The following is a 15,451-nucleotide window of genomic DNA, read 5'->3' as shown; positions in this document are numbered from 1 at the left end:
GACAGCATTTCTTTCTTAAAAATATCATTCAAAGGGTCGATGAATTGCATGAATGCACGACACGCAACAAATACAATAATTTTCAATTGAAACTTATATTTATGTTGCTCTGCATATGGAAAATATGCCGTTTTTAGTATGAAAATTAATCTGAGATGAATTAAAATAAAATTAGAATATGTTGAAAGTTTTGTTTATGCTTTATGGAAGTACCATGCTTCATTAACTAAGCTTTGTGTAGCCTCGGTGACACAACTTGTAATAACTTATCCTTTCTCAAAAATGGGTATTTTAAGCAAAGCATTTTGAAACATGGAATTAAGACAGACAGACAAAGTAGACAGATGTCTTGTTTTGCACCCGCTAAGTCTTTCTGCGCCGATGGGCGAAAAATCAAGCATAGGTGCGAAGGAAAGGTATATAGAAAGAGGGCAATTTCGAGATTTAGAGGATAGTAAAAAGGAACTTCGTATTGTTTTATACGAGTTCAAAAGGCCCGAAAGAAAAGTTGGGACAAAATAAATTAAAAAATAAATGGCCCATAGTGAAATCGAGAGGACAGAGATTTATATATATATATATATATATATAAAAGGGCCAATAGAGGAAAAGGAAGAGAAGAAAAACCTAATTTGCTAATACGTATGAGTATGATGACGCTGGAACTATGTGATGAGTGTAGGTAAGAAAATTAGGTAAAAAATTTACACGATATACAGGGAGAGGGAAGGAAAAAAAAAAACCACAGGTGAAAACATAAGTACATTATGCAGTAATAGAGCATGTCGACTTGTTTTATAAGTAGTTTAATTGTCACATTGTATTCTTTCATATATACTGTACAATAGAATATACGGTAGATTCCATCAGGTTGTACGTAGAGGAAGAAAAACAATTTATAAATAAATAAATATATAGATAAATAAATAAATATATTTTTTAAGTATATAAACAAGTAAATACAGCATATAATCATGGCAAGGAGAACTTAACAACATAGAATAGTTATATCTAGTTGCGCATAGAAATTATAGTATCATATAATAACTTCAGTAGGATTGAGGAATTACACGTTTGATAGAAATGCAAAAAGGGGGAAAAATTAATAAAAAGAGAGGAAAAATTTAGACTAATTTTATTCATAAATATAAGATGAAAGGGTAATTATTAAAAAATAAAAAAATTGGGGGGATAAGGTAAAAAGGAAAGTTCTTACAGTTTTGGAGGAGTGTCTCAAACCAATTTCCTTGTTTTGGTTCTTCTTGTGTCGCTTGGCGTCTCGATTTCGATGTCCTGATCGGCTCCCGAGAACTTGACGATGCCAAAGAACTATAACTTTCAGTACACTGGAATCTAGATATCAGTCTAGAATGGTTAGTGCATGGATTTACAGAAATCTTTGGGACAGAGTCTAAATCCAAATGGATAAAAGGAATGGACGGAGGATTTTATTTAGTAGGGAAAGGGGTAGATAGAGTGGCCCCTTTCGAGTTATTAGAGAGAAGAGGAATATATAAGGTAAATAATTATAATAGAGGGGAGAGAGACCGGGAAAGCTTGAGATATCCATAGAGTAAAGGGAAAGCGAAGGATGGAAGGTCATGAAAATTCAGATAATGTAGCATTAATTCATATATTCGTGCAAACTTGCCCATGTAAGGTGATTGATAAGATTTCTAAGAGTAAGGACAGATATATGTGAAAAAATGTATAGATAAGTGCGTCTTGAGGAGGAATATTTTGAGAGCAGGATTTGGAGATGGAGGTAATATGGAAGTAGAATGAGGGAGCAGAAGAGCCGGAGATGAATATGTGCATGACCTATTTCAGAATAGGAAGGTAGAGCAGGTGATGAGCTGGCGTGGTGAAGTGAAGATATAAATTAGAATAGGAACAGAGACATAAATTTGGATATTTACTTATTTCGGAGGTTTGTCGGTGCTGGTTGTAGGGTGTTGGAGGTGGCTAGGAGAAGAGTTTCTCGGTTGAGGAACGTTTGTCGAGTAGTATTTTTGTCTCTTACAGAAGTAAGTGCTTTGGACTCTCGGTCTTGTAGTAATGCATAGTAGGGAGAGAAGAAGAAGAAAGTTGAGTATAGTGGACAGATGAAACATGGAATTAAACGTTACTCATAATCCACACTTCAGTTAACACAGCAGTTGTATCACACAAAGATTTTGCATGCCTATTCGCAGATCACGAAAAGATTAAACAAATGTGCAAACTTATTATGTTCAAAACTAAAACACCAGCGACTAGCGTTAAAAACTGTATGCATCTGCTCTATTATCTTCGAACTGCCAACTTCTGTTAAGCCTAAATAAATTTGTATTATAAATTAATTTAAATAGATACTTTATAAATGTTTACGATACATTCACAAATATTTCACAAATCGCAAAAAGTAGCACAAGGAAATGATGGAGCAGCAAACATTTCGCAAAATCGCACGCACATAAATTTTGCAGAGCAGGTTTGCCAAAAATTGGCAAATTTGCGAAAAATCACGTGATCTGGCAACACAGCTCCAATATTTGCGAAATTAAAAGAGAGAAATTTCATTGGCCCAACAAATGTCGCCAAATGTTTTCATACTAATTATCGCCAATGTATCTCCCGTGTTTTCGGAAACTTCTCTGCCGGTGGAGATACCGCGTTTTTCGGCTGTACAATGAAAGGAATTTCCTGTATGTACTCGATCTGACCTGAACACGGGTTTTTACATGTAAAAGTCAGTTAATAGTATTTTTATGTTTATATATCGACAGTCTTTAACAATATATAACGTAAAAATTGATTTGACGTTTTGTGAAACGTATGTAAACAAATGTACGTAATTTTTTTTTACATACATTTGTTTACATATCGTAAACTAATAAATGATGGCATATTAAAAAGTCATCTAAAAAAACATACAGGAGTTTCTTTTTACAGGGAAACATGTATTGCTTTCATTAGAAGAAAAAATCTGTTTATTTTTTGTTTACATATCGTAAACAAATGTAGAATTTCAGTTTATTGTGGTGTTTACAACAAATTACTGTTTTGAGTCGGTTGACTTCAGTATTCCAGATCTTTATCCTGTGTATGAATATTTACTGAAATAGATTAGATGTTGTATATTATATGTACCTGCTAAAAGTTTAGAAACTGTTGCTTATCAAGACTTAAGATTTGGATGATCAATGCTTTTAAATACTTTTCTGTTTGTTCTAAGACCATATTTGTGTTGAGCAAAATGACATACACTGTGCTTTTTTTCTTTCGTGATTTGTTAAGCATTATCGGAATGAAGGGATTTTATGGCAAAAATTTTAGATTAATTATAGGCTTTATTTCAGTAGAAATTCATCTTTCCATGTATTGATTTATGCTGAATAATTGTAGAAAGAAGAATGCCGATAGTGTTTTCTCTAATATTGTAAAATAAATGCGTCACTTTCTTGTACTTTAATATTAAATGCTCTAATATTACAAGAATAATTTCTGGATTTCTGTTGCATTTTATCTATGATTGTTATGAGAGTTAAATGAAGTTACATGTTTTTTCTTTTCAGTTCATTATGGATTTCTTCGCATGTAAGATAATATTGGATGCTTTTCGAACTGTGTAATACAATGGGTGATATGCTGATTGAAGAACCAACTAAAGACTCTGTTTTTGAAGTTTCTGGGATGTTGCAAACTTCATTTAATAAACTTTTTGAGTTTCTCCAAAAGGAAATTCTATGTGATGTTGTTATCAAGGCTGGAAATAAATCCATAAAATGCCATCGAAATGTTTTAGCAAGTTGTAGCCCTTATTTTCAAGCCATGTTTACTGCTCCTTTAGTGGAAAGCAAACAGCATGTTATAACTATTGGTGATATTGATGAACTTGCGATGGAAATGTTAATCAAATTTGCGTACACAGCAAAAGTTGAACTAAATGCATCAAATGCTCAAGCATTGTTACATGCATCATCAGTTTTACAGTTAGATGCTTTAGCTCAGGCTTGCTGTGATTTTATGAGCTCACAACTTCATCCTAGCAATTGCCTTGGTATTCGTCAGCTTGCTCATCAACTTGGACAGGTAGACTTGGTAAAAAAGGCAGATAGCTATGCAAAATATAATTTTAGACAAGTAGTCTTAAATGATGAGTTTGTATCAATAAGTGCTAAACATTTAGAAGAACTGATTTCATCCTCAGATTTATTTGTGGATAATGAAATTGAAGTAAGTATTCCTTTTTTTTATTTCGTTGTTTGAATTTTGATTGCAGTGTTACTATATTCTGTTTCTCACATGATACAATTAATGAAAATTTATAATTTCCCTTCTATAATATGAGTATATATTATAGGCATATGTAAATCAGAATTTTTTGGCTATATATTATTTCTGTTCAAATACTGTTTTTAGTTCTACATGATTTCTGTTTAAAATTTTCGGTAATGTTCTATTATAAGGACTGGATCTAGAAATGTATGTATGTATTCTATGCATGTGTACACACACACATGCAACTGCATACATTTTGGAATCCGGTCCCAATAACAAAGCAACATGAAATTTTGTAACCTTTTCCAGTCAGAATAGCTTCTGCCATCCTTAGCCTCACACATTTATTATTTTATTTCCTGGAAATATTTGAGGTGATTATTTTAACAGCAAAGAGCAAATGTTATTTTCTCATAAATGTACTGTTTTTTTTTTTACATTGGAATTAAAATTTTAAAACTAGTAAATGATGGCATATTAAAAAGTCATCTAAAAAAACATACAGGAGTTTCTTTTTACAGGGAAACATGTATTGCTTTCATTAGAAGAAAAAAATCTGTTTATTTTTTAGCACTAGGTGAAAAATAGTATTTTTTCAACAGAATGTAAGATGAGTAAAAAATACCATGTATGAGAAGAACACTTAAAAAAATTACAGTCAGAAAATTGAAATTATTATTGAAAAAGGCAGTCACTTTGAGATAGAAATACTTTAAACTGTAGATACTTATTCTAAAAATCTCTCCTTGGTGACGCTAAGGACAGTTCTGTTTGCTTTCTGATATTTCATTCCAGTTCATTTGCTGATACTTCATCTCAGTCATGCTATTTTTAACAATTGGAAATTATTTCATCTATACACTGGGATAGTTTTACAGTTACATAGTCTACAAACTGAGACAGCTGTTAAGTGGATAAAATTCTTGAATGTTTAGAATTTCATGTGGCTTCAGCTCCTGATAGAATAATTCATTTCAGCGAGAGATGCACATTTAATTTTTTTCAGTATATTCTATAAAATCAGTTTCCCTTATGAAGTTATTTATAAACTCATTTCCTCTCAAAATAGACATTTCTATCAGAAAAAAAAATTGCTCATAAGTAGGTTAATTAATATAATTTTGGGGATAACTTATAATGTGCATAATAATGATATGTAATAATATGTGTAATAAATAATTTTTTCAATTTTTAAGTCATCTTTTTTTTTTTTTTTTCCCTTGTCTAAAAATCACCAAGGTGGTTACACTAATATACGTAAGTACCAAAATATTTGGTGTGGATTATCTGCCTATCACTTTTATCAGATTTTTTGCATTCTTGGTTGGAACCAGCATAAAATTAATTCCATTGAATTTCTAAATGCCAACTCTATGTGTCTACAAAATTAGTGTATTTTATGTTAATATTCTCAGCAAGAACAAAATAATTGACCAGGACTGCCACCACATGTAGTGTGGCTGCACCGGGCAGCAAAATTTTCAGTTTAGAAAGGAAACGAGCAGGATTTTGATGTCTGTCACAGTGTTTGCACAGGCAGCAAAAAGTTAAGGGCTGGCCTTGTGACTGACTGTACACTGTGCGAAATCTGTAGATTTACGAGTTCAGCAATGACTAAAGGTCTTAATATGAATTTTCTACAGAAAAAGTTAATTATTAGAGTAATTAATTGTTGAGCTAACAAGTTCATTATGCTTCTGGGCATTGCTGTATTCTGGTGTATGGATGATAACATCTTCCAATTATTAAAAAGAGGAGAGAGTACTGAAAATGATCGTCCATCTGTGAAATATCTCTGAAGTAGGATTCAATAGTAACCGAGGAAAAATTATTAGCAATTTTAGAGTAATGTGAAATAAAAGTTAGTTTAGTTTGAAATAAATGTTAGGATGATGATTCATGTTGAGGATTTTCATTTGTTTGTTTGTTTTCCTGAATCATCACTAAAATATTTATAATAATGTGTCGTTCTATTTAATTTTTTTTTGTTTAATGTAACTTCCTTTTGTTTAATTGTACACTTCCTTTTGGAATGGCAGCGTGTACATATACTCCTCTCTTTTCAACCTACACCAGAGCATATCTGTGATTGTCGACATACACCGGTGAGGGTCCGAACGTACAAGAATATAAAGAAATATTTGATCTTTCACCGACGTATTTGGTGAATGTTGACATTCTCCGGTGAAAGTCGACATTCTCTAATTTCGGTTTTTCACGGTAACATATATGTATATATGTAAGATAAAATTATATGAATCAGAATTATAACTATAAACATTAATTCTTCCTCTATTCTAAAATCGTAATAACTTCTCTGCATTGCGTCATTCAAATTAATCATGCAATCTTACGTAACCGTTAATACCAGATGCCTCTTGACGACCAATCACCGAATTGCAAACAAAAACTTTTCACGTGCTTCCATCTTGCATAACTACGCGCTTCAGCTTTTGCCCTCTACTCTGCTAAGATGTAATTTCGCTGGCTTGCTTTCCTTCTCAACAATAATAAAAATGTAAATCTTCTGTGGAAAGGCACGACTAGAGTGCCAAGTGATTGTGGCCACAAATATCAATTGGAAATAAAAATGGAATTAAAATCGCTTCTACTGCCAAGTTTTATTTACGAAGTCAACATATTAGCTTACGACGCAATCAGATTACTTCCTCTTCATTATAGGATAACTACGCATCTACAGTGTTCCATCCTTTTCTTGTGTTTTTATTATGACAATATGACATATATATTGCATCATACGTTCTCGCCGAAATATGTTAAAAATTTTTCTTTACATAGAATTGATGTATGTTCGGTTTCATATTTGAATTTACGAGTGTTATGATACTTCAGTTTATCAGTGTAATTATACATTACATTGAGATTTAATTATGTTAGATAAAAAAAAATCTGGTTCATTTATTAAATTTTTATCAGGATTTCAAATCTGCCAAACCCCAGGTATGGTTTCCTGGCTAAGACTACTGATTACTGTTAGTCCGATTCGCATTCAAACCCAAGCAAACAAATTAGCTGCATAGTTGGATTTTATGGTTTCCCCATGTGTAACATGAATATGAGTCACTTTTACTTAGAAAGTCCTCCACTGCAGTGGTGGCTTGTGTATTATTGAAATGGAGGTTCACAAAACAAATACAAACCACGAAACTTCAGTATGCAGCTATGGCATAACTTATTAGTTAAAATACATATACATTTTCACTAGTTAAAGGAAAACAGTGCAAGTAAAAGAAAACAAGCTGTCGTCGTTAACATTTCATTTCTTACAATGGAATGTAGTAAAACCACAATATATTGCTTGCAATATACCTTTGAACGTTGATCACAAAATAGTTTAATATAATTTTTGTAAATTAAATCCACTTGTCTTTTTTTTTCTTGAGACAAACAAATCAATAAAGTTTTCATTGAATTTAGGTAAGTCATTTATTGTGATTTTTTTTTTTTTTTTTTTTTTTTTCAATTGAGAGCATGGCTAGAGTGCTTAGTCTATCCTTTCACATTATACTTCTTTAAAATGTCTTAACTTGTTTTAGAGTTGAGAAGCATCCCTCAGCTTCAGCAGTGGTTATGAAAAGTAAAAATAATTAGCAGCAGTTTGTAGATCTCTGAAACTGTAGGCTTTAAATTGTTTTCTATAATAAATTGTAGACGACTAACGCTGCATTCATGTATAAAGCGTAAACCAATCAGAAGCGAGTTCAGACACTGCATTTGCCGGATGGCCGGAGACTGCGTGAGTTGATTTAACTTCAACTTTTTTATGCTTGACATGTCAGTTTCAAGAATCTCATTTCAAACTTTCAGTTTATGCCATGGTTTTTAAATGATTTCACTTTCAAAAATTCTTCTTGATGGGGGGGGGAAGAGTCAAATGGACTAATCTTAATAAAAATTTCAGATAATAATAAAAAGAAAGCATATGCTAATAGAATAAATATCTTTATAAATTATTTAAAGGAAAAAAAGTTTATTAGCAATAATAAACCTTAATAATCAACCATAAATGATATATGGTTGATATTGTTTACTGAATAATCTAATTGTTGAGAGAAAAGAGTGATGGATTTCGAAATTCCAGATTTTGAATTTTTCTTAAAATACATCTGCATCAATTTAAAGTTGCACTTGTTGCCTAGTGGATAAAATGTTAGATTCTTGAGTTAAAGATTTTGGATTCAGGCATCACCAGGCATGGTGTTGTATTGGAATTGGTATTTTAAAAAAAATATTTACAGAAAATATATCACTAGTTTCAGCTGCCTAGATGCTTGTTCAGTTTCAAGTTTAAAAACCATGCTAAGGTAACACGCTCAAGCTGATTCAGCTTTTACTAGAGACTTGTATTGCGCGTTCGGGCCTTGCTTTTTCCTACCTTTGATGATGGTACGAATACACCATTTTTTTTTTTTTTTTTAATTATCTATCCCAACATTTTTGGGGGGGGGGACACAAGAAGTTTTAACTGGCTACTATGATCTGATTCTGTTTCGGCTGACACGAGACTAGCAAAAGTGGTACTGGTATTAGTATAAAGTTGCTGTTTCATCTAATTAAAAAATTTAGTGAGTTCTGAATTTTAAACAATTGGTGATAAGTAAACCATTTGTTTAAAAAATTAAGAAAACTGGGTACTTTTCTGTTTTGCCAGCGCAGGCGATAAAGTCACCAATAATGGGCAACTGATACCAAACGGAATATCCTCGATGGTAACCTTTAATGCCTCGTATTTTCAAAACAAGACGCAGCCATTTGTTATCAGTTTGTTTCTTTCAATACTGTCATACAATTACATAGAATTTTTACCAGATAGTTCATTTTTATGCCCTAAGGCCATTTGCGGTAATTAAGTCAATTAGGATGCAATCACACTGCTTACCCAAAGCTGAAAATATAGAAAAGGCAAAGTAAAGGGTTAAATTCATCCGTTCTAATAAGAATGCACTAGCGAAATAAAGCACTGTGCTTTTACATAACTTCTGAGTAAGCTATTCGTACGAATTGAAATAATTCTTGCATTTAAACTTGTGTTCCAAATTAAGATTTAACTTGAAATTAATGTAGGTAATTACTGACAGAATTAGATTTTTGTAGCATAGTTTACATGAGATGAGATCACTTGGGGTCATTTTAACAAAATTTTAAACGATATTAAAATGTTTATGCCTTCAAAATAAAAAAATTCTTAGAACTAACATTTTTTAATACTTTTTATGTGTAACTGTATGTTGTCACCAATAAAGTCTGCTTGGTGAGATTTGCGGCGGCGAAACGGAAAGGTACTGAAAACTGTCATTTATACAGAAAAGAAGCTCGCGATTTTATGGAATACTTCTCTGCATTTTAATGGCTTCAAGTTAGTTTTTCTTAACATGCATGACCACTTTTCGAAAGGTTTAATCTTGATGATAATTTTCCGTTAATTAGTAAATTTGGTAATTGTGGAATTCAATTTTTAACGCAGAAAAAGAAGTATTATATAAAATGCAGTTACTTCAGTGAGTTTTAGATAAAAGTGACTTTATAATATAAACCTTTAGATAGTGACTGCTCATTAATAAATGAATGATTAATTGAAGTAATAGGGGGATCGTAAAGTAATGTTGTTTCTGCGCATGTCGACAACAACATGCTAAGGGCAGAAGTGGAAGCAAATCCATGTCAAACACTCTTAACCATCCTTGGGCGACCATCCAAGAACATTTAGCGCTTCTGGGTGTTTGATGGAGTATTCGCGGAATTGTTCATTTTGAATTGCTAAAACCTGGACAAACTGTTAATGCAGACCTTTATTGTGAACAATTGGCTAGAGTGAACCAATCTTTAATCGAAAAATATCAATTGTCAACAGAAAAGACATCATTCTGCAACACGACAATGCAAGACTGCACTGTGCAAGACAAACGCTGGAAAAAATTAATGAATTGGGGTGCAAGGTACTGCCATACTCACTCACCATACTCGGCCGATATCGCAACATTGGATTTTCATTTATTCAGATCCCTACAACATTTTCTTAGTGGCAAAAAATTTGAAAATTTTGATGATGTCCAAAATGTCCTCTCCAGATATTTTACTCAAAAACCAATTGATTTTTATTGGTCCGGGATTGAAAATCTGCGCATTAGATGGCAAAAGGTTGTTGATAATGAGGGCGATTATATTATTGATTAAAAATAAATACTTGTTAAAATGTATTTGTTTGAATTTAATGTAAGAAAGCGACATTACTTTCTGGTACCCCTATTATAATTACTGTTACATTGAAGGTAAAAAATTTGTACATAAGGCAGAAACTAAAATAATTTTTTAAAAAAAATTACTGTTGTTTAACTTAAAAATAACTGCTTTTTTTTAAGTGTGATATTTAATTTAGTAATACAGTCAAGTACCGACAATCCGCCGACCTGAAATCTGCCAACTCCTGAAATTTGCATTGCCTCTCAAAATATAAACATTTGGTTTATAGGTTCCGGAAACCGCAATATGGAGTAGGAAATATCGAAGAAAAAATACATACTGGATAATGATGTCATAATTACCGAATAATAATGAGTCATAATGGAAATACCAAATTATTGACATCATGATAAGTTTCCCCCCTCCAATATGCATCGAGCAATCGATTAACGATTATCGATCGAGTAAAAAAGCAATCGATTAACTCAACTCTTTTTTCAAGTTCTTGCTTCACGTTGTTGTACTTTCTGAGCTTTGTTATTTCACGAGATTGTTTAGTGATGTTGTTTTTCTTTAATCCGGATATTTTGTGGATAAATTAAGTATATTTTAAATTTCACTGCTTTTTATTACAATGACAGATAATGAATGTACTCGTGATTTTACTGCTTGCAACTGTGAAAAACGTAAACACGTTGCATTGACAGTAATGAAAAAAAAGGGGAAATTCTGCTAAAGATGGAGGTGCTTCTGCTCAGTTTATAGCAGAATCATATGGAATTGTCACACGGATTGTGTATGATATACGTGACAATAAAGAAAAGCTGTTGAAATTTTACAGCGACAGTGATTCTAACACAGGAGTCCGAAATCAGAAATCTTTACATGAGGCGAAATCGGCAAACCTCGATGCTGTCTCGTACGAGTGGTTCCAGCAGCGGCGGAGTGATGGGGTACCTTTTTATTGCATTAGTTAAACCAATTAAGGGAAGTTTATTTAAGAGCAGTTCATACATCATGCAAAAAACATTTATGGTATTCTACCCCATGAAAAATTTACTCTCCAAAAGAGAATCGTGCAGTTAGGATTTTTTAATTATCATTAAAATCATCATAAATTATCATAAATAAATGAAATTAGATATGTACAGCGTTTGATATATACAACAATCCTTTTCTGCGATATCCTATTCCTATCTTCCAAACGATTCTTTCTGCGATATTCTGAAAAAAATTAGTATTCTGCATTTGAATAAATAGTTCAATGAGGGCTAGAAATTCATCGAATTGATGAGGTGTCATGCAAAAGTAATTAAAATAAATTTCGTTTTGTTCAAGCGCATTTCTTCAATTCCATTATTTGCGTCTCTTTGCTGCAGTCATCTGTCACATATTAACATAAGCCACTACATTCTGCTTCTCTTACACAAAGCAAGAAGTAAAATAAGTTTTAATTGAGCAGAAATTAAATCCATTTTAATTTTAAAATGCAATCGTAAAAAATCAAAATGCCGGACAAAAATTTCACGTTTTCCTCCCAAGTTTCCGATATAAAATGCCATCTAGTACAAGCATACGACAACTTTTAAAGTGAAAGTTGCTGCGCTGGTGTGAACTGACGTACGTGGAAAGCGTTTTTTTCCGTGTTGGCGCTCTTCGCCCCAATGGACCAGTGTGAACGCAGCTTAATGGCACCAGTCATATTTCTGAAATCTGATCTTCTGTAAATTGCTCTTAGTTCAGTTTTTCGGAGATCCTTCTGTAACACTGAATAAACATCAGTTGTTTGGTCAAGAGTCTGAATTGGAAACTTTTCCTCAAACTCCTGGAATTTTGTAGCATAGGAGAGGAACAGCAGAGTAGAGAGAAATAAAATCACTCTTTTACTTGATTCATGATAACATCACATATATCTTTAGCTGCTACAATTCTATTTATATGAATATTTTCTCTCTTCATTTTTCTTGAAGTTTCATGATTCCAATATCTCATATGTCATTGTGTCCATTCTCTTCCTTTCTTTCTCTGATGACTGCTGGAAAACTTTTGCTTGCTTTCTAATAAATGCTAGATAAATTGTTTTCTGAAGCTGGTTATATAACACAGTGACATATGGCATAATATTGTGAAACACTGTAAGCCAAAACTTGCATTCCGGGTCTTCTAACATATGACGAATAAACCTTACTTGAATTATTGCTACAGCTTGTTTAGATGTTGACTCTATTTTTCCCACACATTCAATCAACTGTTCCCTGTATTTATATACTGGTGCATGGTTCAACTCTTAAAATTCTATCTAGTAGCTGAACCATGAGGTGTAATTTTCTAAATGTTTCATCTATAACAGCAATTCTTTGTGGAGATTTATTGAAAAAGTATTATCACTCAGGTTAGAAAAAAATACTCGAACTTGCTGATTCTGACTGGTTCCTTGCACAAAAATCAAATTGAGCTGATGTACACAGCAATGCACATATTGTGCATTCTAGTAGGTATGTTAAATAAAAGCTTGAACACCAGTGTGATGACCACTCATCACATTTGCACCATCGTAGCTCTGTGGTACTACTTTGTTGGGTTTTCATACTACTTTTACATACTTACTTGGATACATTCAGCTATAGACTTTGCAATTTCAGAAAAATCATGTATCAGAATCATGTATCAGTATCATCATAAATCATGAATCATGTATCTGTGTATCAGAAATTTTAAAGATGTGCTCAATTTAAAATTATTTTGCGATATTGCTATTGAACTGAATTTTATGGTTTAAGAATGAAGAACATGATATTTAACAAATAAAGGTAACATACAGAATGTTAAAAAAGCACCCCTTCGGACGTAATTTAAAATCTGAAACCTTTCAGTTTTTTCTTTTTTACACTTTCTAAATTTTCCGATTCTTAAATTTTTCTCTCTCTTTTCTTATAATACAGAAGCACTTTTTCAAATATGAGTGACCCATCAATGCTACGATTGGTAAGATTGCTGAAGCCTGATAGTTTGAACTCGTTCAAATCCCGGCATTATGCTGGGTTAATTGCTGGGAAGGTTATGTGTTTTTTCCCCTGTGTAACATGATACAAATTGTTTCCCTTTAAATGTCCTTTGTGAGACAACTCTTTTTAGGTATATAGTTCTCAAGTGTTGTCCTGTAAACAATCCTAAATTATACTTGTATGATAAAAAATTAATCATTAACAGCAACTTTTGTGTATATTACATTTATGAATACATGCCTGCATTATATTGAGAATAATGTTCATGTAATTGATAATATGATTAATACTGAAAATACTATTTAAGCTAAAAAAAAAAAAAAAAAACAGATTTGAACCTTTTTTTCATTATAGGGTAACATATGCCAAACAGTTTTTGATAGAAAGAGATGTACGGGTATGCTAACTTGACACATCGACCAGAAAATATATTAGACTCATAATTCATGAAACACTTGTGAAAAACTCCGAAACCTCCTTTCCCCAGCTGCTACTTGCTGCTTGGCTATAGTGGGATTTTTGAACTTAAAAAATATGTATCTTAAGTTGGTTATTTACATAAAAAAAATAAATAAAATAAAATAACAGATTGTAAATACAGTATATTTTACTGACAAAACCTTTCTTCAGGAAAAAGAAGTATTTTAAGGTATAAAAACGATACATTTAATTTAAGGGCAGCCCATAAGCACTGCTGATGCACATCTTTTTGTAGAGGAAATAATTTTGCTCATTTTGTTGCATAACAGAGAATATCCATAGATTAATTTTTACAGTTGTTAAAATAGTCATGGGCTATCTGTTTCAAGAGAATACCTTAGTGAGGAATTTTCTAAACCAAATCGCCTTGAATTAACATTACGCATGGGAAAAATCCTGTTCAGTTGCAAACTAAAAACCCAGAACAAACTACCAACATCCAGCAGTCTTATTCACTCAGCTGTAGTGAACTGTTTGTATATTATAAATAGTATTAAAATAATGAAAATATTTATTATAATAATTTTTTAATAATCCTCTTTAGTAAGGCATTTTCTTTGTTTAGGGATTTGGTGTGAATACTTAATGCTGTGTTTGAATAAGTCACTTATTTAGAACTTAATGCTTCAAAAAATGAATGCTGGTATCCATAGAAAAATTATCCCCAAAAAAATATTTAATAATTCATATTCTTATAAATGAATTATTAAATAATTAATGATTGTTGTAATTATTAAATACAATTTTTGTTTATTTTTTACAAAGTGTACAGTAATACCCCTTTACAAAAATACTATATTGAATAATTACATTGTAAGCTAATAAATGACAATATTGCTTTGTTTTTTATTAACTATGTCTCATCTTTCCTTTTCAACTTTCAGTTGTAGAGTAATGTTTTTAATCATATTTCAGATAAAGTTTCTCAAGGACAGGAAAGCAAGAATTTTTTAACTCGCTTAATAAATTCATGATCAACTGAAAATTCGTAAACAAAAACAGTTTCAGGTTAAAATGGCCTTTTAGAATATCTTAAATGTATATAAAAAAGTGAAATGCAAATTTGACAATGATATTATTACCATCTCAATCTTTAAATAACTTCTAAATGTTTTGTTTATTGCTCTTAAAAACATATCAATAAAAGTTAATATCATAATGTCTGTATTAAAAAATCTCAAAATTATTGCTTAAAAAAAAGCAGAAACAAAGATTTATTTATACCAAAGACAAACCTAATTACTTTGAGATCGAGAAGATATATTTAATAATAAATTCATTAGCTCCAGTTCTTCATGAATAGCTTTCTAAGTATAATCTTTGAAGAAGAAATTTATATTGTTTTGGAACTGATATTGTTTGTACTGATCTTTAGATAATTGTTTATGCTATACCCTTAAATCATCTAAATTTTTGTTTTCATAAATCCCATGGAAAATAAGTCTCATTTAATACCCATCCTTTTTCAAATCAGCAATGTACATATAACCTCAAAAGTGCTT

At 31.7% G+C, this 15,451-nt stretch overlaps 1 protein-coding gene across 3 annotated transcripts in view; it reads left to right on the top strand.

Annotated features, from left to right (window-relative positions):
* LOC118200966 (kelch-like protein 8) overlaps window positions 1-15,451 on the top strand; it is a 122,192-nt gene that overhangs the window by 31,166 nt on the left and 75,575 nt on the right. Inside the window, exons 1-2 of one of the 3 annotated variants that reach the window (XM_085807763.1) lie at window positions 2,611-2,731; window positions 3,558-4,218. In XM_085807763.1, the coding sequence (XP_085663889.1) occupies window positions 3,595-4,218 (624 nt within the window). In that variant the 5' untranslated portion in view covers window positions 2,611-2,731; window positions 3,558-3,594. Of the gene's footprint in view, window positions 1-2,610; window positions 2,732-3,557; window positions 4,219-15,451 lie in introns of those variants that run through there. The other 2 variants (XM_085807764.1, XM_085807762.1) reach the window with 2 other exon arrangements.

This window comes from Stegodyphus dumicola, chromosome X1 (assembly GCF_044657685.1).
Source record: "Stegodyphus dumicola isolate Sdum_Otavi_A_Nest chromosome X1, ASM4465768v1".
Taxonomy (NCBI): domain Eukaryota; kingdom Metazoa; phylum Arthropoda; class Arachnida; order Araneae; family Eresidae; genus Stegodyphus; species Stegodyphus dumicola.
Note: the sequence above shows the minus strand (reverse complement) of the source record. Positions and strands in the feature narration are given on the sequence as shown.